Raw genomic sequence first — 26,302 nt, 5'->3', positions numbered from 1 at the left:
ACGATACGTCGCAGACGTGAACGGCAGACGTTTCGGGCGAGCGACGCGAAGGAAACGCGTGAACGAGGCGACGCTTCTGAGTGTTTGAAATCGCACACAGAGTCAACAGCAGGAGTGAGTAATCACTTGGCCGAGTTAGCGGACGGACAAACATCGTCTATCGGTAGTCGTGACGTGTGTTTCAGGGTTTCTGAAACCTGATCGCTTTCAGCTCGAGCTAACACGCGTTACAATCAGGGCTGCAGCTATCCAATAGTTTTGTAATCGAGTATTCGACCAATTCTTTTTCAATTAATCAATGACACAAAACTTTTTTAAAAGCTAATATTTTTTGTTGTTTTTTTTCAAAAAAAATTGTGGTTTTTTTTCAATTTTTCAATGAAAAATTAATACTTGATTACATAAATATCCAATAGCTGCAGCCCTACACTCTGAGAAATAAAATTGCTAAGTAGAACCATATACGGTTCTTCTGCTTGTCCTCATAGGAGAACCCTTTTTTGCTCCAGGTAGAACCTTTTTTATAAACCCTTTGGAGGGTTCCACCAAGAACCCTTTTAAAAGCCTTTATTCAGGAAAGGGGTTTTAAAGGGTTCTCTGGATCGAGAATGGTTCTTACTGGAACCATTAGTGTTACCAAGAACCCTTGAAAAACCCGGGAAAGGGTTTTTCCGAAGGGAATGGTTCTGGGTAGAACCTTAGCCTTTGTAGAAGAACACTTTTGGAACCCTTATTTCTAAGTTCTAAGAGTGTATATGGCACCATCTTGTACTTCCGTGTTTCTGCAGCAGCCAGTCAGAGCTTGTGGTTTATGCTTGAGATGAGAACCCTTTTTGGTTAAAGGGTTCTCTGGATCGAAAATGGTTCTTACCATTAGTGTTACCAAGAACCCTTGAAAAACCCGTTCTTCAGGAAAGAAAGGGTTTTTCAGAAGAAAATGGTTCCAGGTAGAACCTCAGCCCTTGTAGAAGGACCCTTCTGGAGTGTAGTAAGCTACATTAAATCAGCTAACATTAATGTTTACTTTAGCGCGTGCCGGAAGCGTTAGCAACCGGATGCTATCGGCTCAGATGCTGAATCATTGAGGGCGTGCTGTTCTACTACGCCAGTTGTAGTACGCAGTGGTTACTCTTGTTTGAGCGTGAAATGGTGCCACACTTTGGACATTTTAACGCGGTCCGTGTGGAACAATGATTCCCTGCGCTGAACAGGCCGCGCGAGATAGGAATTAAATGAATCCTTTGAGGTTGTTGTCTTGGGCCACAGGACGCAGTTTTTAATGTGAAAACATGTACAAAGAAATAATCACACAAAACCACACATCTGTACTGAATGTTTGTGTTTGTTTTTTTCTGACTCAGATAATCAAGGCTCTGGACAAGGATCCTCTTTGTTGAACACATACATACAAGCCCCTCCACCCCCCCCCCCCCCCCCTCCAAAAAGAAGAAGAAGCAGTCCTCACTTGAACCATGGAGCCTGCTCATTCAGAGGTGGACATCTTATCCAACGGGAAAAGCCACGACTTTGGCGACGGAATGGGCGTCGCGATGAAGACGCTGCTCGACGACGATCAGTGAGTGTTCTCGCTTCTGAGGGCTGCACGTGTGGTTTTTTTTTTTAACGTGTTACTTAAAGCCCGACTAAGCTGAGTGAACGTTTTCTTATTTCTACCTTTTGTCCCCTGTTAGATTAAAGATTTTTTAAATATACACTACCGTTCAAAAGTTTGGGCTCACCTATGCCATTTTTTTGGTGTTTTCCATTAAAAGTTGCACTTTTATTCATCAAAAGAGTTGCAAAATGAATAGAAAATATAGTCAAGACATTGACAAGATGAGAAATAATGTACCATTAGAACAGTGGAAATGGGCCTCTATACACCTATGTACATATTACATTAAAAACCAGACGTTTTCAGCTAGAATAGTCGTTGTAGGGTGTATTTCTGATTCATTTAATGTGATATTCATTGAAAAAAGTGAAAATAAGGACATTTCTAAGTGACCCCAAACTTTTGAACAGGTCGTGTAAATGGGTTGTGGTCCAAAATATGACTTGCTGCTTTGTTTTTAAATGCATGTCTGCCTTGTTTTTGTGTTCGCTTCAACGCGGCTGGATCCTCGCACAGAAATGGCACTCAGGCAGTCAGGTATGGGCTCTTTTTTTTCGTTCTTCGCTCTGCATGCGATGTGATGGTTGCACGTGTCCGTCGTTGTATCTTATTTGGAGGTGGACAGAGAGAGAGAGCATCAATTACTTAACGGGATGAAACTCATCTCTTAACCTAGATTTGACGATCCTGATGGCGGACTGGAAAACGAGGAGTTCTTGCCCAGTGCGGAAGGGAAGAGCCCGCGCTTCACAGACGTAAGTCGGAAAGTTTGAGACCGACATTTAACAACACAAACACTATCATGTTCTTGTCAAGTAAAAAAATAATAAAAATAATAATGAACACTTCTTTTTCCCTCCCCTCGTCAGTTTGAAGGAAAGACCTCTTTTGGCATGTCTGTCTTCAACCTGGGTAACGCTATTATGGGCAGTGGAATCCTGGGATTGGCGTATGCCATGGCCAACACTGGCATACTCCTCTTCTTGTAAGTGAAAAGACGGAGGCCATTTTCTAAACTAAATCATCTAGAATTTATATCAATGGTTGCACTGCTGCATTTTCAGTGTTAAAGCTCAAGCTATCATACTATATCATACAAATTGGTTCTGTGCAAAAACGTTAACGCGCGACACACGTTTCCATGACGACGGACCGGAAAAAGAGGCGAATGACGTCATGTTTACGTGCAGCGACACCGGTTTGCTCCGTTAGCTCCTTTTAGCGTCGGTTAGCGCGCCTACAGTGGAACTGGAGCGGTCTGGTTTTTGTATATACGAAAAGAGCAGCGCTACAAATAACCAGCGTACCTGTGTACTGCGTATGTGTGCCTCTGTTTTTTAAAGTTTGGCGCTACTTTAAAGACTCATTTTAACAACCCGGAGTCACGTAAACATGACGCGTCACTAGCGTCTTTTTCTGGTCAGTCGTCATGGAAACTTGTCAAACGTTAACGTGCGTTAGCGTTAACGTTACATAATGCTTTTCGACGTCTTTAGACACACCGCCCGGAAATCCGGCAGGACAACCGCGGCGCTTACAACTTTCCTCTTCACTCGCGCGACTGCACGATCGTAGCCGGCCTCCCGCATCCGCTGTTGCATTTTTACGTCGGCCATCTTGTTCCTGGACGACTCCAGCTTCTTCTTCTGGATCTCGTCCTCCGACCAGATACCGATCAGGCGATTGGTTTCGGAGGTGCTCCACGTGCAGCGTCCAGCGCCCTCCTTCAACCCCCGCCATTTTTTTGGGAACAAAAGTCCTGCGGTGTATGCTAATTAGCGAGCGCTATATGCTAATCGCCTAAACCTTGACCTCCGGCTGTCGCGAGCCCGACGCGTTCCCTTTATACGCACTTTGTCTAGCTGAGTTGTCGGGCGACCGCTTCACAGTTGTCGGGAGAACATTTGAAGACAGCGGGACTACGACAGCGGGAATTCTCTTTACGCGGAGTTCCCGCTGTCGCGAAAAGCGTAATGTGAAGTGGTCCTAATACAAATGATGTATTTTTGAAGCTACTTCATAAGGGATTACAGACACAAGGCCAGGGCTGCATTGCTGTACCTATTTACAGTAGTGATTTAACATGTGCTCACATGTGCTAACATGTACGAGGCGTCGTCCTCTCATCATACACACTTTTACATAAAGGCTCTTTGAACCTGCCCTTGTTGCTGCACAGAGACCACAGAAAGGTCACGGCTCAGAATATACCATACTGTGTCTGTGAGGCGTCGGGATCGTCTCATTTAAGTTCCTGTGCCGTCAGAGCACGACCCCCGTGTGTCTCAGTCGGCCAACGTGTGCTTGTTATAGAGTAAAAGCGAATTAGCCTCAGTATTAGCCTCGGTAGTTGAAGTAATAATGTAATAATAGTTGAAATATAACACATCTCATGAAGAACGATGTGGGCCGTGAGTTGTATGTAAAGCGTAACAACAACGTATGTCAACGACAAAGCTCATTTTGAATTGAACTAACCAGAGAAATAACACAGTAGAAGCCTCACCCATATAATTCCCGCTAAAGCCAAAGATGTTTTAAATTCATTTAAATTCATTTCAATTTCAAATCATTGAATTGGGTCCGTCCGCAAAGGAACAATTTAAGGGCAAGCAGGTTTCAAGACAAACAAACCAACAGTGCATTAGTGATGGTAGGAGCTGAAACACAACAAGAATCATTAATAATAAAAAACACTGATCCATGTTTCCTTAGTCACATTTCTCAGTATATATATTGTCATTTTCACCATAATAACATTATTTATGTACATGCTGTGTCCTGTCAAGCAATACTATCACACCTGACTGAGGGAGCGCTTGTGTGTATACACCAGCAGTGCAGGGTTGGGTGTTTTTTTTTTTGTTTTTTTTTAGCAACAGGATACAGTGGGACACAGAAATTAGAGCTTTGACGCTTTGCTGAACATCACACCAGGTCTTCAGAGAAGAACGTTTTCTCCTCTTGTAGCCAAAACATCAAACTCCCAAGTGGGTTTTTTTTTGGTTGGACCATTGGACCAATAATACTTTCCTCATGTGTTGGATTTACTGATCAATCTAAGATCTTATTTTATTACAATTACAACAACAGAAACGACGTAGTTATTGTGTCATGTTACCGTAATATAGGTGGTATTTTTTTTTAATAGGAAAGTTTCAGGTTGATTTGCACACAGCAGCGTGACAGTGACGTAACTTTCTTTATCTCGTGTGATTTGTGGCACAGGTTTCTCCTGACCGCCGTCGCAGCCTTGTCATCCTACTCCATTCACCTGCTGCTCAAATCCTCTGGCATTGTGGGTAAGACCAGTGTCATGTTTAACCTTTTCTCCAGTCTTCACTGAACCCTCCCGCACGTCATCGTTCACAGTCTTGCGCTCGCGGCGTCAACGTCGCCAACATCACAACATTTAGTCGATGCGTTCTATGTGGTTACTTTTGTATGGAAGTAGATTTGTGTCAATATTTTTAAACACATTACATTACATACAGTTGTTCATTGCAGGCCTCAGGAAGCTGCCTGCTGATTGGCTACTGAGTTTTGGAGTGACAGCTCCATGGACAGGAAGTAGTCAGGGGCTTGGCGTCGCTGTCCGTCTGGAACTCGTTCCCCAAGTTTTCCCCGTCGACATCAGACAAAATAATTCTATCTGACAAATGTTCCAGACGGACGGCGAGTCACTCCAAAAGCTCAGGGCAAACTCAGTAGCCAATCAGCAGGCAGCTTTCCTAAGGCCCGCCCATTCACGTAGTTGATCGGTATATTTATTTACCTCTTGATGCAATAAGACGAGTAATACAACCTTCATACTCAAGGAAATGTAAAAACTGGTCAGATTACACTAAGATAGGGGTGTCAAATGTAAGGCCCACCAGAGTGTCCAAAGTGGCCCTCAGGATGAATGTGACTAAATGTTTGTCTTTATAGATTAAAAAAATGTTCATAATATTGTTAAAATTGCACTTATTTTTGATGTCATGTTTTGAAAAGTTGTTTCACTGAATGTGAGTTCTTGTTGTTTATAGGTTGTGTTGCTATTATTTTGCTGGTGTGTGCTAAAGTTCACATTATAAATAAATGGAACATTGTTCCTGAAACAATAAATATACAGTACATTTTCTAGTTTTTTGACTATTACAATTAGAAGTTACGTGTTAATTGTGCTGTTTATTTGTATTCTGTTTACAGGAATCCGAGCGTACGAAGAGCTTGGTTACAGAGCGTTTGGCACTCCTGGAAAAATGGCTGCCGGCATAGCAATTACCCTGCAGAACATCGGAGGTGAGGAGCCGCTGTGACTTAGCCTGAGCCTTAATGTGTTTCCAAACAACAACATCACAGTCACAGTAAACATGAATTACACGCTTTTATAAGGATTTACAGTTATTTACCGCAACCAACACACATCCATTTTCACACTGAACCGATGTGGCCTGACTGTACATCTCTATATTTGTAATGTGGGTTTGTATAAAGGGAAGAAGATAGATAGATAGATAGATAGATAGATAGATAGATAGATAGATAGATAGATAGATAGATAGATAGATAGATAGATAGATAGATAGATAGATAGATAGATAGATAGATAGATAGATAGATAGATAGATATCTTGCAAGCTAACTAGCATGCTAACTAGATAGATAGATAGCTTGAAGCTAACTAGCATGCTAACTAGATAAATACATAGATAGCCCGCAAGCTAACTAGCATGCTAAATAGATAGATAGATAGCTTAAAGTTAACTAGCATGCTAACTAGATAGATACATAGATAGCTCACAAGCTAACTAGCATGCTAGATAGATAGATAGATAGATAGATAGATAGATAGATAGATAGATAGATAGATAGATAGATAGATAGATAGATAGCTTGAAGCTAACTAGCATGCTAACTAGATAGATACATAGATAACTCACAAGCTAACTAGCATGCTAGATAGATAGATAGATAGATAGATAGATAGATAGATAGATAGATAGATAGATAGATAGATAGATAGATAGATAGATAGATAGATAGATAGATAGATAGATAGATAGCTTGCAAGCTAACTAGTATGCTAACTGGCATGCTAACTAGATAGATAGATAGCTTGATGCTAACTAGCATGCAAACCAGATAGATACATAGATAGCTCACAAGCTAACTAGCATGATAGATAGATAGATAGATAGATAGATAGATAGATAGATAGATAGATAGATAGATAGATAGATAGATAGATAGAGAGATAGAGAGATAGAGAGATAGATAGATAGATAGTTCGAAGCTAACTAGCATGCTAAATAGATAGATAGATCGATAGATACCTAGATAGCTTGCAAGCTAATTAGCATGCTAACTAGATAGATAGATAGATAGATGGCTTTAACTTAAATTTAAAGAGGAGATGGAGCAGAGCTCCTAACCTACTCACTCAATGTACTGTTTATTTATGTGGACATTTAGACCAAAGTGAGTGGACTGGTGATCTGTCTGGGTTGTACCCCACCTTTCACCCTATGTCAGCTGGGCCGATCGCCCTGGGTCACGCCAGTGTCCATAAGCGATCTTGTGACTTGATACGTGTGTGCGCAATTGACCGTGCTTGAGGCACACACACACACATACACATACACATACACATACATCTCTTCCTTTTTGTCTTGTCGCAGCCATGTCCAGTTACCTGTACATTGTCAAATCTGAGCTGCCACTGGTCATCCAAGCGTTCCTGAATGCAGATCCCAACTCTGAGTGAGTATTAGCACCAACATCCCTGCACTGGCACATGAAAAGCACATGATTCTCATCTGCTGTAAGCCCCCCCCCCCCCACGAGCTCATCAGGCGGCTGTGTTCAGGGTCATAGCTGCATGTGGGCAGGGAGGGCGTCTGTTGGCACCGTTCATCAATGCAGTCACTAGTGTAGGGGTGTGATAAGAATAACTGATTCTAATTGGCTGAGCGCGGATCGTGGTGTGTGTGTGTGTGTGTGTGTGTGTGTCATTGTTAAATATCAGTGCAGTTATGTATACACACACGACGTTACCTCGCGGAATGAGGCGCCGCTCGCGTCAGAGTGACACAGACGCTCCTGCATAAGGTCACGGAGGACGACTCCGGGCGGATTCCAGCTGCCGTTTTCAAATCTAAAAACAAACCTTGTGCCGAGAAAGCCACTGCGGCCGACTGCGTACGCACGCTTCCCCCTTTGTAGGGATCTGAGAAATAATAAACATGAAATAAATCGGTTCTTTACCTCGCGTACGTAAACATCCTGAGCGTCAGTATATAATACACATTCTTTAACGGCAGATATTCAACAAAGGTCATGACTGGTCTGACTTCTTGGAATTTTGTGTTGTGTGTTACTGCTCTTGGTGTTTTTCCATTTTCTTTCTTTTTCTTTTTTTTTTACTCATGCCCTGGAGATAACTCTCACCAATGTTATGTGGGCCAATGACCTCTGGAGGGCGTGTCATTGGCCTTTATCGCTCATCGGCTTCAGCAGCGGAATAAACTCAAAACTCCTCCTCCTGGGTCAGAACATTAGACACAATCAAAATTGACGTATGAAGTATGATGGTTTTCTCTCTCGCACACACACACACACACACACACTAATGACAGCAGCAGGTGGTGTAACATGGACGCCAAATACCGAGGTTGAGCATAAGGACGGGTCAGCTCGGTGCAAGTTCAACCCACCGACACGAGCTGTTGGTTTCCACTTGACGCGCCAGCGGAACGAGGTTTATTTATGACCCCGCGGCTCTTAAAATAGACAGTAATGATGTGTGGCAGAAGTAGCTTTCACTTTAGATAAAGAAAATGTTTATATGTGAAGACGTGCTGTGTTTTATACATGCACTTTGTTTCCTGCAGTTTGCAGTGTACACATGCGTGTGTGGGGGGGAGAGAAATGATCGGACAGTGATTTGGCTGCAGGGGATCTGTCAACTTAGACTTGAACTTGACTCGGACTGAAGTCACAAGGATGGGAGGTGACATTCTGGGTTTTTAACCCTTAGAACGCAGAGCTATTTTGGCTGCTTTTTCCCTTTACTATGTTAAAACGTACAGTTTATACAGAGGCTATAAGAATGTGCAATATAGAGTGTCTTATATAGAGTGTCTTTTCAGCACAACCTATGCCATGTGAGGAAAAAAAAATCACCAACTATGTAAACACACCTGAGCAATAAGTACTCAAAATGTTCAAAAATCGGATCGAATTTGCGAAATTTGTGAAATGCGTCACAGTTCAAAGTTCACTCGGCTCGTTTTTATGAACAAAAAGGAATGAAAAACACGTCTTTTTTGTGACTTCTGCACAATTATTGCTACTTTATATCACTGATAAAAATGTGATATAAAATAAATCATAACTTTGACTCAACGACACATAAGAAGATGAAAAAAAGCACATGTTTTTTTTTAAAAGCCTGCATATGTGACCTACACTCTTTAGAAATAAGGGTTCCAAAAGGGTTCTTCTACAAGGGCTGAGGTTCTACCTGGAACCATTCTGAAAAACCATTTCCCCAAAGAAAGGGTTTATCAAGGGTTCTTGGTAACACTAATGGTTCTTGGTGGAACCCTCCAAAAGGGTTCCAGGTGGAACCAAAAAGGCTTCTCCTATGAGGACAAGCCAAAGAACCTTATATGGTTCTACTTAGCACTTTTATTTCTAAGAGTGTATAAACACACACCCCCAGGATGTCCATATAAGGAGTTGTGTATAATTATTATTATCTTATTATAATAATAATAATAATAATAATTATAATTATCAATTAATTATTAATAATAATATTATTATTATATAAGGTCAACAATGGCTTATTTTATTTTTTAACACAATAAATCCCCCATTGAAGAATCTATTGGAAACTTGGATTATTGGGACATTTTAAAAATTTAAAACATTTTTTCACAACTTTTTTTCTCGCTGACAGATATTCTGGCTCTATATCCGTTACAGTGTAATATCACAACCCTAAATTCACATGCCGTTCTATGTCATTGAAATCAATCAACAAAGTGCCTGTGCTAAACACACAAATGAATGATTAAGTTATAGAAGCCTTTGCATTGCAAACACTCTGCCTGTATAACCATGTATCGCATAAACACCGGCAGTGAAACTTGACTCTGTTTGCTCTCAGTTGCGATATGAATTTTCCCTGAACGGCTCGTGAAAGCCGATCACCTGACGCGAGCGCATAGCGGCGAGGAATCCAAACGCACGTGAGACGCCGTTAGCGCCCAGAAAGGCAGCGTTCGGGCTTTACTTTCTGTCCCGATGTGATGTAATCGCATGCAGACCAAAGTGTAACTGTTCACACCTGCCCTTTAAAATGTGTCCTGGACGCGTCTCGTGTGGCAAAACGTGAGCTCGTATCGGGCGTCCACCCCCCTGCACACCGGCGTCGCCGAGGACAAAATTATAATTTTAATGACTAAACAGATGTGTCCACCGTCAATGGGCTAAGTGTGTGAGTGACACAGAGATTAAGATAAGAAACTTTGGGTGAATTCCAATTCCTTGCTTAACCCTCAATCTCAAAAATGTTCTCCCTCTAGTGCAAGTTCTGTCCTGATTCTCAGAAAAATTGAAGTTGAGGGGCGAGTTTAAGGGCTGTATCGCCCTCAATATTGAGATTTTCCGAGACCACCCTTGGGAGCAAGGGCTACCCAGAATGCATTGCGTGTTTTCACATAACAAAGATGGCGTCGAAAGCAGCAAAACGAGTACGCTACAAATGAAGTATTTTCTTTGTTAATAGAGATATAAAAATGATGAAAACCATTGTATTATCTTAGTTTAGGCCCATATTATGGATCACTGACGTCATAGTTGCTTAAAGGGATACTTCACCGATTTGAATGTGGCTTTGTATTGCTAGAATTGCAGTAGTATTTTTTAGAAAATGTGCTTCCCGACCTCAGTTTTTCAAAATCTGCCCTACTGTGATGCAAAACGCGTCATTTGACTCACAGTAGGGCAAATTTGGAAAAGGGAAAACAGATTTTTTTACAAGTCAGGGAAAAACTGAGGGAGGGAAGCACATTTTCTAAAAAAATACTACTGCTATTCTAGCAATACAAAGCCACATTCAAATCGGTGAAGTATCCCTTTAACATTATTTTTATTTTACGATCTTTTGTCAATAGTCGGCCGGTGTGGTTTACTTTTCAATAAGTCGTGGTGTGTGGTAACTGTCAGCTGAATATTTGTATGAGTATCATCTTATAACTAACTGACAACCTAATAACTTGACTGACAAACGGATCGTAATAAATAATCCTGACGTAAATGTGTTCTTCTTCTTCTTCTTCTTTTTTGGAGTTGACAGACTGGACGCAGCTTTCACGTTATTCTGCCCCCTACAGTCTGAAGACGTATCTGCATTTAAGGGGTGTCCCATTTCTAAGTGACAAAATAACCCTCAACACTTGGTTTTGAGGGGCCAGTTAAGATTAAAGGTTAAGATTGAGGGTTAAGATAGGAATTGGAATCGGCATCTTTGCTGAGCTCCATTCATGTCGCTGTAAGGCGAAACAGTTTCACCACGAGGAAAAAAGGAATCGTGTGACGATAAGTGTTACGTTTGTTGGCGGCGGCTATGAATAAATCAGCATAAGGACAAGTCAGCCGAGGACGTGGTCTCTCATCTGTCCTGAGGGCGGATTGAGTTTAGTAGTTGTAGTTCTGACCGGATCACTCGGGATGGATGTTAACACCAGGTCTTAACGTGGGGGTCATAGAGCCACCGCTCTGCTCTCATAACTCACACTGATCCCACTTCAGTGGGGTTAAGAATAACAGGCTTAGCAGCTTAAAAAGACTGGAGTTCGACTGCTCAATATCCTCCCAATGCCGAGGATTTAAGAGTAGGTTTTTGATAGTTTCAGTCAGGCAGTTTCTTTTTAAACTGCATGTTGCTTATTGCTCCCCTCCTCTCGACGCCTGAAGCCTCTGGTGTTGGAAAGTCTTTTGTTTTCCCCCAAGAAGACAAAACAAGTCGCTTCACGGGCGAATGAACAAAACTGTTGAATTAGAAGATAAGACGACACGTACTTTGTTAATCCTCAGTCGTCCGCCCCCCCCCCCCCCCCCAAAAAACCAACACTGTGGAAACTGAATAACTGAATAAAAAAGGTGATTATTGACTCATAAGTGGAGATTAAAGTTAAACACTGCCCCCGCTCTTCCAAATATGGTCAATTTTTGTTTAAAAAAATCAAATATGGCCCAAAATGTAACCTAGAGTCGTGTCACTTATAACTTAACTGTTATATGCTATGTCCTGTCAAGCAATTCTATCACACCTGACTGAGGGAGCGCTTGTGTGTATACACCAGCAGTGCAGTGGTTGGGTGGGACAAGAAGTGTCGATTCCCGCATTTTTGAGTAACTTCTGAGACATTCATGGGGGGCTTTTTTTGTGTGTGTGTGTGTGTGTGTGTTCTTGTACTTGCGGCATACTGAGGACCAGTGAGGGTTTTTAAGCAACAAAACACCTCACTGGTGACAAAAGGTCATTTTTACGGAGTGAGGACTTTTTGTCCGGTCCTCACTTTGTTTTTTTGAAATCACTTACTTAGGTTGCTATAACATGCTATACTCAATTTGTCAAAAAATATAAATCTAATTTTGGACGACATAGTACCGTTTTTGGCCAAAAATGTTGGGTCAATTTTTTTTTTTCAAATTTTGGTTCAAATTTTTTTTTTTCAAATTTTGGTTCAAATTTTTTTTTCAAATTTTGGTTCAATTTTTTTTTTTCAAATTTTGGTTCAATTTTTTTTTTCAAATTTAGGTTCAATTTTTTTTTTCAAATTTTGGTTCAAATTTTTTTTTCAAATTTTGGATGACATAGTATAGTATGACGTTTTTGTCAAATTTTGGACCAAACATTTTTGGTCAAATTTTTTTAAACATTTTGGACGACATAGTTTAAGTATGATGTTTTTGTAAAATTTTGGACCAAAAATTAAAAAACAATAAATCGGAAAAAAGTTTTCCAGCACTTTTTGCTCTGGGGCTCCACCTGCAGACATTTTATGTTACTGCAACCAGTAGTTCTTTGTAGATGTCATTCATGATGTAGATATTTGTAATTATGTTGATTTATAAAGTGGAAATGCTGGTCCTCAGTATACAGTAAGTACAAGAATGTGTGTGTGTGTGGTTCTGTCTAGACATTAAACAAATCACTTCCTGTTGGAAGTGCAGGAATGTCACTGGGCTCAACTTTACACAGAGAGAAACCCGTAGAGCGTCGTGTGGAGCGAACAGACTTCTGTGTGAAGTCATTCCACAATGGTTTTTGACCATGGAACAGTTTATATTTAAAAAGTTACGCAATGTCTTTTTTTTTTTTTTAAATGCTCAGTGGACATGCACACAAGCAAGGTTCTTGAAACTGCTAACTTTTTAAGCAGTGAATGAATCTGTTCATGTTTGAATAAAGTGTATCTGACCCCTGGTTATATTAGTGTTAACACGTAGGCTCTAATATGTCTCTGCCCCCCCCCCCCCGACTGTGAACTGTCACATAGATCATCAGAGTTATGTAATATGAGTCTATTCCAGACTGTGCAGGGAATTATTAGCAATCACATTTTTGTCTTTCGTCTTTGATGCCAAGGACGATGTCTCTGGCTGGGTTTTTGTTTTTTTTTGCCCTTGTCATGTTGTCGAGTAGATATTTTATTTAACAAACCTTCACTTTTAATGTGGAAGCGTCGTTTTCAGGTCCTGTTTTTCATCTGTCTGTGTCTCTGTGAGTAAACTGAGAGTTTTCTCCCAACAGTCTGTGGTACCTGAATGGAAACTACCTGGTCATCATGGTCTCTGCCAGCATCATCCTCCCTCTGGCTTTAATGAAGCAACTCGGTGAGTAAACAACAACAACCACACCCTCTGACTTCTGTGACCAGTGTATGTTGGGTTTTAGGGGTTTAAACCCCAGAATAACAACAGAATATCATACATAAATACATATATTTTCTAGAAATATTACTTAATGGTAACACTGGCTTTATTAAATGTATTACATTCAACATTAAATGACATATATATATAAGCTTGTTTGGTGTTTTTATTATTTATTTAATAATTATTGCATCATAAATATGCTTTTATTGTGAAGTACACACCATTACACGCCTGACAACACTTTTACTTTGAAATGATGTGAAATATCATGATTAATACTTATTGTGATATTATTTTAAGCTACGGAACAGCACTTTTTTTCCTCTACATCGCCCCCTTTTGACCAGACTAGACATTAGCCCACACACATGATTAAATGTATTTACTAGAAACGTTTTTTAATAATAACAATAACACATTTGTTTGTAATGACAGCATTATTAAATGTATTACATTCAACATTAACTGGTGTGTATATATAAGCTTGTTTGGTGTTTTTATTATTTATTTAATAATTAATGCATCATAAATATGCTTTTATTGTGAAGTACACACCATTACACACTTGACAACACTTTTACTTTGAAATTCTGTGAAACATCATAATGAATGTAACATAATATTGTGTTATTAGTTTAAGCTACAGAACAGCACTTTTTTCCTCGACATCGCCCCCTCTTGACCAGACTGGACATTAGCGCCTCATTAGCCCGCGTACATAAATAAATATATTTAGTAAAAATATTTTTTTGATAATGGTAACACATTTGTTTGTAATAACATCATTATAAATTGTTTCTTATTCAACATTAAATGTCATATATATATATATACATATATATATATATATATATATATATATATATATATATATATATATATATATATATATATATATATATACATATATATACATATATATACACATATATATATATATATATATATATATATATATATATATATATATATATATATATATATATGTAAGCTTGTTTGATGCTTTTATTATGCATCATAAATATGCTTTTATTGTAAACACCTGACAACACTTTTACTTTGAAATTCTGTGAAATATCATGATGAATATCTATTTTAAGCTACAGGACAGTTGTTTTTTCCTCAATGTTTTTCCTCTACATCGCCCCCTCTTGACCAGACTAGACATTAGCCCCTCATTACTTTACTTGTACTTGTTTCCTGTTTTTTTTCCTACTGTGTGTTTTAAAACCTACATCATGGTAAAGTAGGATATTTGGATTCTGAACAGCTGCCTCAAAAACCAAGCAATTAGTGTAGTATTATTATTATTATTATTATTATTATTATTATTATTTTCTCCGCTTCTCACAATGGACGCAGCAGGCGCCTGTTTCCCTGACATAATCACACCCTGCTATTCACTACAAAAACACTCTTTCTGATCTCAAAGAAGCTGCGAGTTCGATCAATCGGGCTATTTTTAAAACGTCTCTCGTTGTCTTGTCTTTTCAGGTTACCTCGGTTACACCAGTGGATTCTCTCTGAGCTGCATGGTGTTCTTTCTGACTGCTGTAAGTCATCGATATACACACTTAAGACCACGTTCTTCTCTTGTCTTTCCCACGCTGGTAATGGTTCTTTCTCAGCGTATTGTTTGAGCTGTTAAATGGCTCATCTTCTTCTTATTATTACTATTTTTCCTCGAAAAATAAATTGCGGTTTTGAAGCCTTTTCCCATCCCCCAAAACTCGACCGCATCAGACTATGATGAAAATTGACGTCTGAAAGTGGTTCGGGGAATGTGCGTAAAAAATTGAAAGTGGGAGGGGCTTATGAAATTGCTTTCATTAGGTGACTTATTGTCGCGTTTCACGTACATGAACGAAAGTTGGTACACATGTCAATCATGTCATGACGGTCCAAAAAGTCATTGACGACTTTGCCGTAAGTCTTACAGGAAGGCCGCCATCTTGGGCCGAACAGCCATTTTTGGAGCAATGCTATAAAATCTGTCTAGTTTTGGATTATATCCTCATTTCTCTCTCTGTCTTTGCAGGTCATCTATAAGAAGTTTCAGATCCCCTGTCCGTTTGAGGAGTACTCGGCCAACAGCACGGCTACCCACCACGCCGTCAACGTCTCGGTCCACGGCCACGAGTACACCAACGGACTCGTCCACGCCGCAGAAGACGCCGACCTGCACTGCTCCCCACGCATGTTCACCATGAACTCGCAGGTGAAGACACTTTTAGCGCATTTTTCAAAAATTCATTAAAATTATTCCTTAAGAGATATGCGAATATATCCAACGGATCCTTGTTCAGTGCGATGTCGACTATTATGATGGTAAATTTCAAGTCATTCCGAGATTTTTTTTTTTTTTTTTTTTTTAAACTCAGCTCACTGTCAAAGTGTATCAGGGCAGATGAATAATTTCCTGATTTTCAAAAATTAATTAAAAGAGATTCTTAAGAGATATGCGAATATTTCCAACGGATCCTTGTTCAGGGCGATACTGACTATTATGATGGTAAATTTCAAGTCATTCTGAGATATTTTTTGTTTTTGAGAAGAAAGTCAGCTCACTGTCAATGTGCATCAGGGCAAAAGGATCATTTCCTGAATTTCAAAAATTCATTAAAATTATTCCTTAAGAGGTTTACAAATATTTTCAACAGATCCTTGTTCAGGGCGATGCTGACTATTAGGATGGTAAATTTCAAGTCATTCTGAGATACTTTTTTTTTTTTTTTTTTTTTAAACTCAGCTCACTGTCAAAGTGTATCAGGGCAGATGAATAATTTCCTGATTTTCAAAAATTCATTAAAATTATTCCTTAAGAGAAATGCGAATATTTCCAACAGATCCTTGTTCAGGGCGATGCTGACTATTATGATGGTAAATTTCAAGTAATTCTGAGATACTTTTTTTTTTTTTTTTAAGTCAGCTCACTGTCAAAGTGTATCAGGGCAAATAGATAATTTCCTGATATTCAAAAAGTCTTCTTTATTTGGGGACACTGATAATCTCAGACAGTAGAGTGTTTATAAACCTCTCTCTCTCTCTCTCTCTCTCTCTCTCTCTCTCTCTCTCTCTCTCTTCACAGACAGCATACACTATTCCCATTTTGGCGTTCGCCTTTGTTTGCCACCCTGAAGTCCTGCCCATTTACACCGAGCTGCGCAAGTGAGTCACCTCCGCCTCCCTCCCCTTCTGTGCCCTGCGCCGCCATGTTTGATTGCACGTCGGTGCGGAATGTGACTTTGAACTCTCTCTCGATTTCAGTCCAACAAAGAAGAAGATGCAGAAAGTGTCCAACCTGTCCATTCTGGTCATGTACACCATGTACTTTCTCGCAGCTCTGTTTGGCTACCTGACCTTTTATGGTGAGAACATCTCTGGCTCTTGTTTTGGAGTTCGTGTTTGTGTCCTATTCGGGATATTTCAGAAGACAAACTGTAGGAAAGCAAAAAATTATGCTGTCTCAGAAAAGGTAGAAATAAAAGATAGAAGAGAGGCAGCTATATACACAAATATTATACAAAGTATTGGTTTCCTTAGCTTGCGCTGTTAACAGTCAACTATACACTCTTAGAAATACAAGTGCTAAGTAGAACCATATAAGGTTCTCCGACTTGTCCTCATAGGAGAACCCTCCAGGTTTTTCCAGGTAGAACCTTTATAAAAAGGTTCCAAAGAACCATTTTAGAACCCTTTATTCAGGAAAGGGGTTTTAAAGGGTTCTCTGGATCAAAATGGTTCTTACTGAAACCATTAGTGTTACCAAGAACCCTTGAAAAACAAATGGTTCCAGGTAGAACCTCAGCCCTTGTAGAAGAACACTTTTGGAACCCTTATTTCTAAGAGTGTAAGGACTCATGAGAAATCACGTATATCAAGGTTGTATTTTTTTTTAAAAAGTGACCATATCCTTCCTACTTTCAGCCCTAAAATTGACTATAACTTTGAAGGTAGCAGGACAATGTAACAAAATGCAGTGTGTATATACTGATGGGAATTAGTGACATCTAGTGGTGAGACCGCAGTTGAGCAACTAACTCTCAAGTGTGTGTTAAGGGAACTATGGTGGCCTCCACGGACCAAACACTTTTGAATAAGCTACATAGAAAGCACTCTACTAGATCAGAACAGTGGAATAACAGAGGGCGAGACAGAGACAGTTCCCTGACCGGGAATCGAACCCGGGCCGCGGCGGTGAGAGCGCCGAATCCTAACCACTAGACCACCAGGGACATACTGCTGCGCCGTACTTTCCATTTCCCAGATTGTCATCGTTTGGTCACGCTCAGGCTTTATATAGGATGAGCTCAAGATGGCGTAGGAGGGATGAGCCGATTAAAACCACGGGATTGGATATGGGACAGATCCAGATCCAAACATATAGATAAAAATCAGCAGCAGCAGCAGCATTTTAGCTGAGTCATGTCGTGGTTATGTATTTGTTCTTTATCTACTACACAATTGTAGAATTACGTCTTTTAAATCGCTAAAATGACTGTTATCAGACGGATATCGGTATCTGTACTCGAGTTTGTGCCGTCTCTATTAAGTACATATAAAATAAAAGGCTTATTCTCTGGCTACAAAGAGCAGACAGTTTTCATTTTAAAGCAGCATACATGCATTTAAAGGTCACATAGAGTGGTCCTGTTGCACATATATGTGAGTTATGGAGGTCTACTTACATATATTAAGTTGTTTTTATGGTCAAAATCCTCCTAGTTGATGTAAACGAGCCGATTGAAATCTGTCCTTTTCGAAGCGCTTGTCAGTCGCGCTATTTTTAGCCATAAATCTCGCCCGAGAAGACAGAGTGTGTTGTGATTGGCCAGCCAGCGTAGAGCCTTCCCACCTGTGTTGTGATTGGCCAGGTATCTGGAAGTGACGTAATCTAACACGTCAGCTCTCAGAAGCGCAGCTCCCCCCTCTGGAACGGTGGATGCACTGCTACTCATTATCAAAACATTGTTTTAACAGTGTTTAAAAATAGCTTCGTCACGACTCCCCGCCGCAGTCCCTTTATGACTTTTGTACGCAACCGGATGTGCCCGGACTAGTGCCCGGAGCAGGACGATCGGTTGTTCAGGAGAACCGCTGCTTACGTAACTATAACGGGATTTTCAGTGATCTCGTTGAGCCCAGAGATTACAATAAAACACAACGTTCTCAGCAGCGCTTGAACTGTTTGTTTCGAACCTTCAGGGCTTCATAAACAAGGTAATGACGCAGATACACACCAAAAAAAACAGCGATAATAGGAACTTCCGGTCTAGTTCCGCTTTAAAATGTTATTTTCCCTTTATTGTGAAGCGCTCCTTGTATGAAAGGTGCTGTGTTAATATTATCATCATTATGATAAGAAACAAAAAACACTTTATTACAAGCAAAAAACACCTTTTTAAGAAACAAAAAACACTTTTTAACAAGCAAAACAAATTTTAAGAGGCAAAAAACACTTTTTAACAAGCAAAAACTTTTTTTAATAAGCAAAAAACACTTTTTAACAAGCAAAAAACACCTTTTTAAGAAACAAAAAACACTTCTTTTTTTTATAATGATGCCACAAAGTATCACCGAGCGATATTTGCATGTAATAACAAAAGCGCTTGTTGTTATTATCTTTTTTTCCCCTGCAGACAACGTGGAGCCTGAACTGTTGCACACCTACAGCCGCATTGATCCTTACGACACTTTGATTCTGTGCGTGCGTGTGGCCGTGCTCACCGCCGTCACACTGACCGTGCCTATTGTGTTGTTTCCGGTGAGTTTGTTTTTGATTCGTCACCCCCCGCGACGCTCGGTGGATGTTACTCTACGACGCTCTTTAATCTCTGTGTGTGTGTGCGCGTGTGTGTTTGCAGGTGCGTCGAGCCATCCAGCACATGTTGTTCCCCACCAAGTCTTTCAACTGGCTGCGTCACACCGCCATCGCCATCATTCTGCTGACGGTGATCAACATGCTGGTGATATTTGCGCCAAACATTCTGGGCATCTTTGGCATCATTGGTAAATGTTGACCATTTTTATCTATCTATAAAGCAAGTTGTGTGTGTCTGTGACAGGCATATCTCACTGACCGTTAGTCAGATCGCCCTAAGATTTCGAATATGGGTTGAGCACGGCCCGATGGTGTGCATCCTTGATTTTCAAATTTTTTGGAGGAATTTTAATTTTAGCCGATTTATCACACTACACCAGACAGGCAGCGGCTCATCAGGAGCAGCTGCGCTGTCTGGTGCGGGGAGGTGGGTGAGACATTTTCACACGGTTCAACGCAGAACATGGTGTTATACTGAAACGAAGAAGTCGCTGTCCATTCACCAGTACGCCAGCACATACTTATTTTGCGTTAGCATGCTACTACTTTGTGGCTAACTTGGCAAACCTGTTTTCCAAAGGTAAGCTAGCGATGCTACGGTAAGTATTAGCGTAGGGCTAACATAATACAAACACTGTGCAACCTCATTATGCACAACGCAAATGTTTTCATTTTCGATTAGCATAAGCGTAGCTAGCTGTTGTGTGACGGTCAGCCACGCCAAATGAAAACATTTGCACTGTGCCTAATGAGGTTGCACAGTGTTTGTATTATGCTAGCCTTTACATTCCTTTTCATGCATTACCATACCATGACAAATCTTCTCCACCCCCCACTATAGGAATACATACTTCCTATGGGCACTGCACTAGTTATGCAAACAATAAAAAAAGAAAAAGCCGATTTTACACACCGAAGAATTCCCTAAAAGCACAATCCCGTACGTCTAATTAAACAATTTCTCCAGACTCGTTTAGGATAAGTCACATAGACCACATTTTAAATAACGTGTGATTATTGGTCACTTATTCTGTCTCTGTTTACTGAAATGAAGTTCCGAATAGGAAAAACTAAGTGACGTACTGAGTCAATATTATCGTCACGGTGGATCCAGATCAGTTCACGGGGGTCAGAGATGAAAGTAGAAAACATAAAAGTTAAAACGAGAATGAAGGACATCTTCAAAGTAACGCGTTGTGCTCTGACAAACATGTCCAGGCGTTTAGGTACACATGAGGGAGTATGTACACACAGTTCACACTGTGAAGCAACGCAGTTGTACCTTTGCACTGTGTATGTTTAGAAACCCTGATGGGAAATGTAGCAGGAAATGACTTGCAAATAACGCAGATTCAGATTCAGATGAGTTAAAGCGTCTTTGTTTTCTGACCCATCCTCCTTCTTTTCATTTCATTTTTACACTCTCAGGTGCCACGTCGGCTCCTTGCCTCATTTTCATCTTCCCGGCCGTTTTCTACATCCGCATCGTCCCCAAAGACGAAGAACCAATGAACTCAGTCCCAAAGATACTGGTGAGGAGTTTTTAAAAAAAAAAAAGCTTTGTCATTTCGCCTTGAACTGTTCATTTTAATCAGTTTGGGTTTTTTGGTTACATATATATTTATGGAATTAGATTTGTGTCATTTTCAAGCAACACTTTTTAAGACGCACACAACACTTTTTGAAGCAATTAACACTTTTTAAGAAACAAAAAACACCTTTTTAAGAAGCAAAAAACACCTTTTTAAGAAGCAAAAAACCTTTTAAGAAACAAAAAACACTTTTTAACAAGCAAAAAACACGTTTTAACAAGCAAAAAAACACTTTTTAAGAAACAAAAAACACTTTTTAACAAGCAAAAAATACTTTTTAACAAGCAAAAAACACCTTTTAACAAGCAAAAAACACTTTTTAAGAAACAAAAAACACTTTTTAACAAGCAAAAAATACTTTTTAACAAGCAAAAAACACCTTTTAACAAGCAAAAAGCACTTTTTAACAAGCAAAAAAACAATTTAAGAGGCAAAAAACACTTTTTAAGAAGCAAAAAACACTTTTTAAGAAGCAAAAAACACTTTTTAAGAAGCAGAAAACACTTTTTAACAAGAAAAAATAATAAAACTTTATGAATTGAGCAAACAAAAATGAACCACAAAATGAAAACACACAAATTGCAAATAAAATATCGATGTGATCATTCAAGAATGAAAGTACACTTTGTTTGCGCTCCCTCACTTCAGCTTGTTTTTTCGTTTGTGTTTCTGACCATGGGCGGGGCTTAGGAAGCTGCCTGCCGATTGGCTGCTGAGTTTCGGACTTGCTGTCCTTTTGAAGCGTATAATTGTATAAAAAGTATCTATCAACGTTTGTCAGATTATAAACATTAGCTTACAATTATTTGGTGGGATGTCGACGGGTAAAACTTGGGGAAGGTGTTCCAGACGGACAGCGAAGGCGAAGCCTGTGACTACTTCCTGTCCATTGAGCAGTCGCTCCAAAACTCAGTAGCCAATCAGCAGGCGGCTTCTTAAGCTCCGCCCATGGTCAGAAGCACAAAGAACAAGTGAGGGAGTAAAAAGACAATTGTGTTTTTTGGTTTTTGTGTTTCATTTCATAAAGTGTTGTTTATTTCTTAAAGAGTGTTCACAAATCTAATTTCATGTATATATACATATATATATATATACATACATATATATATATATATATTACACAGCAGAGTGCTTGATAATTGTTGATATTGTTGATAAATCTGCTTTGTTCTCTCCTCTCTCAGGCCGCCTGTTTTGCTGCTCTGGGCATCTCCTTCATGGTGATGAGTCTCAGCTTCATCATCATCGACTGGACATCGGGGAGCGGCCGCGGCTCAGGAGGCCACTAGAGGCCACTGGAGGCCACTAGAGGGCGCTTCAGTGCTCACGTGCTGAACAAGGACCCTGGTCAATGCAACGGGAGCACACTCTCTCTCCTCTCAGTGGGATCACACTACAGTGCTGCCCATCACACAGCCTTGGGCTTCATAACAATATAAAATGTACAGTATCACATCTGGATTGACCAAGTTCAAACCCCAGTTTTCTTCTTCTTTTTTTTTTTTTTTTTTTTTAAACAAACAAACACTTATTTAACCAAAAAAAATCCTTTCACAAACTGTTCAGTGTTTCAATTTAACGTAGAGCGACGGTAACGTCATTCACACGAGTAATCAGGAACGAACAGTTAAACAGTGTGTGTGTGTATCTGTGTGTGTAAGAGAGCATGGATGTGTGTGTGTGTGTGTGTGTGTGTGTGTGTGTGTGTGTGTGTGTGTGTGTGTGTGTGTGTGTGTGTGTGTGTGTGTGTGTGTGTGCGTGTGCGCTCATAGCTCATATTCACAGTGGTGAAAATGGACCTTACCTGTTGCTTCCTCTTCATTTACACACAAACAGCTGCAGCTGGTACTGTAAAGAAATATCAAGACAGGAAGTCATCCAGACATTAGGTCGCTAAATAATCCAGAAGCTATTTTTTTACTAAAAATATAAAAAAAGTATTTTTCACGACACACACAAAAACAGCAGCTGTTCGCCGTCCAGGTTACACACACATCAGTGTTTTAAGGCCACGGCTCATTTACAGAGATATTATATTCATGTGCAGAAATCATCACATTATATCAAAAGTAATTTGATCAAAAAAACCCCAGATGCCTTTCAATACTCTGCCACATTTCAGTAAGAACAGGAATATCTATATTTATTTAGCGACTTTAAGTGCTTTTAATTTCAAAACGGCCTTTAACTGCTGTATATGACGAAGTTAAAGATCCAAAAACACGTGTATTATTTTTAGATTTTGTATCTAGTTATTAATAGAACTGACTCACACTTTACAAAAAAAATACAAAGACCTTGATTTTACAGATTTTACAGATTTTACAGATTTTACAGATTTTACAGATTTTACAGATTTTACAGATTTTCAGCACAAAATGCCAAACTGTTGGAGTTTGACATCTTTGTTCTCTGTGAATTTCATGCTCACGCTCCACATTCACAAAGATGAATATACACACAGTATTTTTCTATATTCTATCATAATGTTCTATTCTTCTGACACGCGTTTCCAGTACAACTGAAAATTCAAACCCAAGAATCGATATATATATTTTAAAGGCTGCTTTCGTAACTTGAGTTAGTAAAAATGAAAACTTTTAGGAAATGCATTGAATTGAATTTTCCTCCTCAGGGTTAGATGAGAAGACTGATATCAACTCTAAATATCTGTGAAAGAAAACTGTTGCAAAATATAATTTATAAACTTTTCGACACATTAAACAACGATTAAACTCATAAATAAATAAATAAAACTACGACTTTATTCTCACAATATTATGACATTATTCTCGTAATAATATTGCGACTTTATACTCATCATATTTTAACTTAATTCTCGTAATAATATGATGACTTTATAAACAATATAAAAATACAACTTTATTCTCACAATTTTACAACTTTATTCTCGAAAGATTCCGACTTTATTTTCAAAAAAATTACAACTTTATTCTCATAATATTGCGACTTTGTTGTTGAAAGATTACGGTTTTATTCTCATAATATTACAACTTTACTCTCAAAATATTATGACTTTATTCTCTAAAGATTATGAATTTATTCTTATAATATTATGACTTTATTCCCTAAAGATTACGACTTTATTCCCTAAGTTGTATTGATTTTCTTATTTGATTCTTAGAGCGGAAAAAAAACCATTGAACATATAATTTCCCAAATGTAAAACAATTAATCACTTATTTTGATTTTTAAATTACAGTTGTTTTTAATTAATTAAAATGTGTTTTTGTTTTTTTTACTTTTTTTTTTACCCCACCTTAAATGTCAAATTGAAAGACAAACCCACTGGTGGGTCCGATAGAGTTGATCACGGTAATTGTATGAATTAGAAGGATTTGATTTCATGTATTATTAATTATTGTAGATATTGTAGATTAATTATTGTAGTAAAGTCTTTCGATGTAATATTTTGTGGTATTTTTATCTACTTTTTTTTTTTTCGTTGAATATTTAGACTTTGAGGTTGAATGTGTTGCATGTGCTCATGTCCAGTCTGTCCAGCTCTGCCTGTTACAGTGAACTTCTATAGTGAGAGGTTTTCCTTCTGTAACACTGTTACATCCTGCAGTGAAATGAGGGGGCGCTCCTAATCTGTGCTATAGTTCTTTTAGTGTTATATTAGTATTACGAGGCTCTTTGTAATGATAACTGATGTTTTAAACATCACCGATGTGATGTTCAGTCAGCGACGATATGTTAAATTAAAGGTTAATTCGAGGACGTGGATAAGCACTTCCAATATTTATAATTCAATCCTATAATATGACTGATATGAGTTCACAAACATTTGTTTTACAGGTCACAGTGGCACATATTTATATACAGTATATATATATATATATATATATATGTATATATATATATATGTCACTAATTAACTTTCTAAAACATTTTAAACAGTGTGAAGTTTTTGTTGTTGTTTTTAATTTGCAAAGAAATATTATGACAAATTACGGAAGAGTGTTAGGCCCACGTGTAAAAAAATAAATAAAATAAAACGGCATGAATTCTGAGATTACAGACAGAATTCTGAGAAAGAAAAAAAAAAACAGAATTATGAGATAAAGAAAAAAGATGTATTCTGGGATTAAGGAAAAAGTTGGAATTCTGAGAAAAAAAGTCAGAATTCTGAGATTTAAAAAAAACATGAATTCTGGGATAAAATAAAAAGAATTGAGTTGAGTTGGAATTCTGAGGGAAAAAAAATCTGCATTTTGAGATCAAAGTCAAATATATGAGATTAGAGAAAAATTCTGAATCAGGGATTAGAGGAAAAGTCAGAATTTCAGAGAAAAAAGTCAGAATTCTGATATGAAAGAAAAGTCAGAATTCTGAGAAAAAAAAATATGAATTCTGAGATTAAAGTCAAAATTATGAGATTAAAAAAGTGTCTGAATTCTGAGATTAGAGTCAGAATTTTGAGATAAAAGAAAAAATCTGTATTCTGGGATTAAAGAAAAAGTCAGAATTTCTGAGAAAAAAGTCAGAATTCTGATATGAAAGAAAAGTCAGAATTCTGAGGAAAAAAATCTAAATTCTGAGATTAAAGTTAAAAAATGAGATAAAAAAAAAAATCTGAATTCTGATATTAAAGTAAAAATCTGAATTCTGAGATTGAAAAAGTGTCAGAATTCTGAGATTAGAGTCAGAATTCTGAGTTCAAATTCAGAATTAAACTCAGAATTCTGGGGGTGGGGAATCAGAATTCTAAGATTGAAGAAAATCTTAATCTTAAAAAAAAAATTTTCGTCAGACATCATGCCGTTTTGTTTTTTCTTCTTTCTTTCATTTCTGTTTAACACGTGTAAACCTAATCCTCTCCCGTGTTGTAACCAAAGAAGGTTTTCCTTGTGTCACAGCTCTCAGGCGTCAGAAAAACTGCTGTGCGAGTCATTACTTCGTCGTTCAGATAATTTATTTATTCTTCTGTTGTTTGTGTTGTTGTGTTTTTGTCTCGGGAGTTTTTTTTTAACTTCCTGATCAAAGTGTTTATGAAACAACAGCAGGAGAAATATTTTAGTGCTTTAGTAAAACTTTAAGTGAGTTCTGATTCAGTTTGGGGGGGGGGAGGGGAGGGGGGGGGGGTCATGCCAAATGAAACAACTGACTACCTGTGTTGTGATGCCTTTAACACAATTACACAGACAAATGACACATGTTTAAATACCAGGCGATCACGTGATTGATCAAATATGCATTTTTCTTTCCTGTAATCACATCAGTGTGATATTGTATTATGGGCTAACTGTTCTTCAAGATGTGAAAAATCTATGAAATGACACGATATGAAGTAAGGCGTATGGCATTATGACG

At 38.7% G+C, this 26,302-nt stretch overlaps 1 protein-coding gene across 1 annotated transcript in view; it reads left to right on the top strand.

The window, feature by feature from the left end:
- The window catches only part of LOC310930108 (sodium-coupled neutral amino acid transporter 3-like), a 37,999-nt gene extending 11,971 nt beyond the window's left edge, over positions 1-26,028 (top strand). Inside the window, exons 2-16 of the mRNA XM_083893020.1 lie at positions 1,362-1,576; positions 2,292-2,370; positions 2,485-2,600; positions 4,844-4,917; positions 5,807-5,899; positions 7,279-7,360; positions 13,428-13,510; positions 15,047-15,105; positions 15,591-15,770; positions 16,641-16,720; positions 16,820-16,920; positions 19,192-19,316; positions 19,417-19,561; positions 20,802-20,905; positions 22,150-26,028. Of these exons, the coding sequence (XP_083749146.1) occupies positions 1,473-1,576; positions 2,292-2,370; positions 2,485-2,600; positions 4,844-4,917; positions 5,807-5,899; positions 7,279-7,360; positions 13,428-13,510; positions 15,047-15,105; positions 15,591-15,770; positions 16,641-16,720; positions 16,820-16,920; positions 19,192-19,316; positions 19,417-19,561; positions 20,802-20,905; positions 22,150-22,254 (1,530 nt within the window). The 5' untranslated portion in view covers positions 1,362-1,472 and the 3' untranslated portion in view covers positions 22,255-26,028. The remainder of the gene's footprint in view (positions 1-1,361; positions 1,577-2,291; positions 2,371-2,484; positions 2,601-4,843; positions 4,918-5,806; positions 5,900-7,278; positions 7,361-13,427; positions 13,511-15,046; positions 15,106-15,590; positions 15,771-16,640; positions 16,721-16,819; positions 16,921-19,191; positions 19,317-19,416; positions 19,562-20,801; positions 20,906-22,149) is intronic.
- Positions 26,029-26,302: the final 274 nt, after the last annotated feature.

This window comes from Microchirus variegatus, assembly GCF_963457635.1.
Source record: "Microchirus variegatus genome assembly, chromosome: 7".
NCBI classification, from domain to species: domain Eukaryota; kingdom Metazoa; phylum Chordata; class Actinopteri; order Pleuronectiformes; family Soleidae; genus Microchirus; species Microchirus variegatus.
Note: the sequence above shows the minus strand (reverse complement) of the source record. Positions and strands in the feature narration are given on the sequence as shown.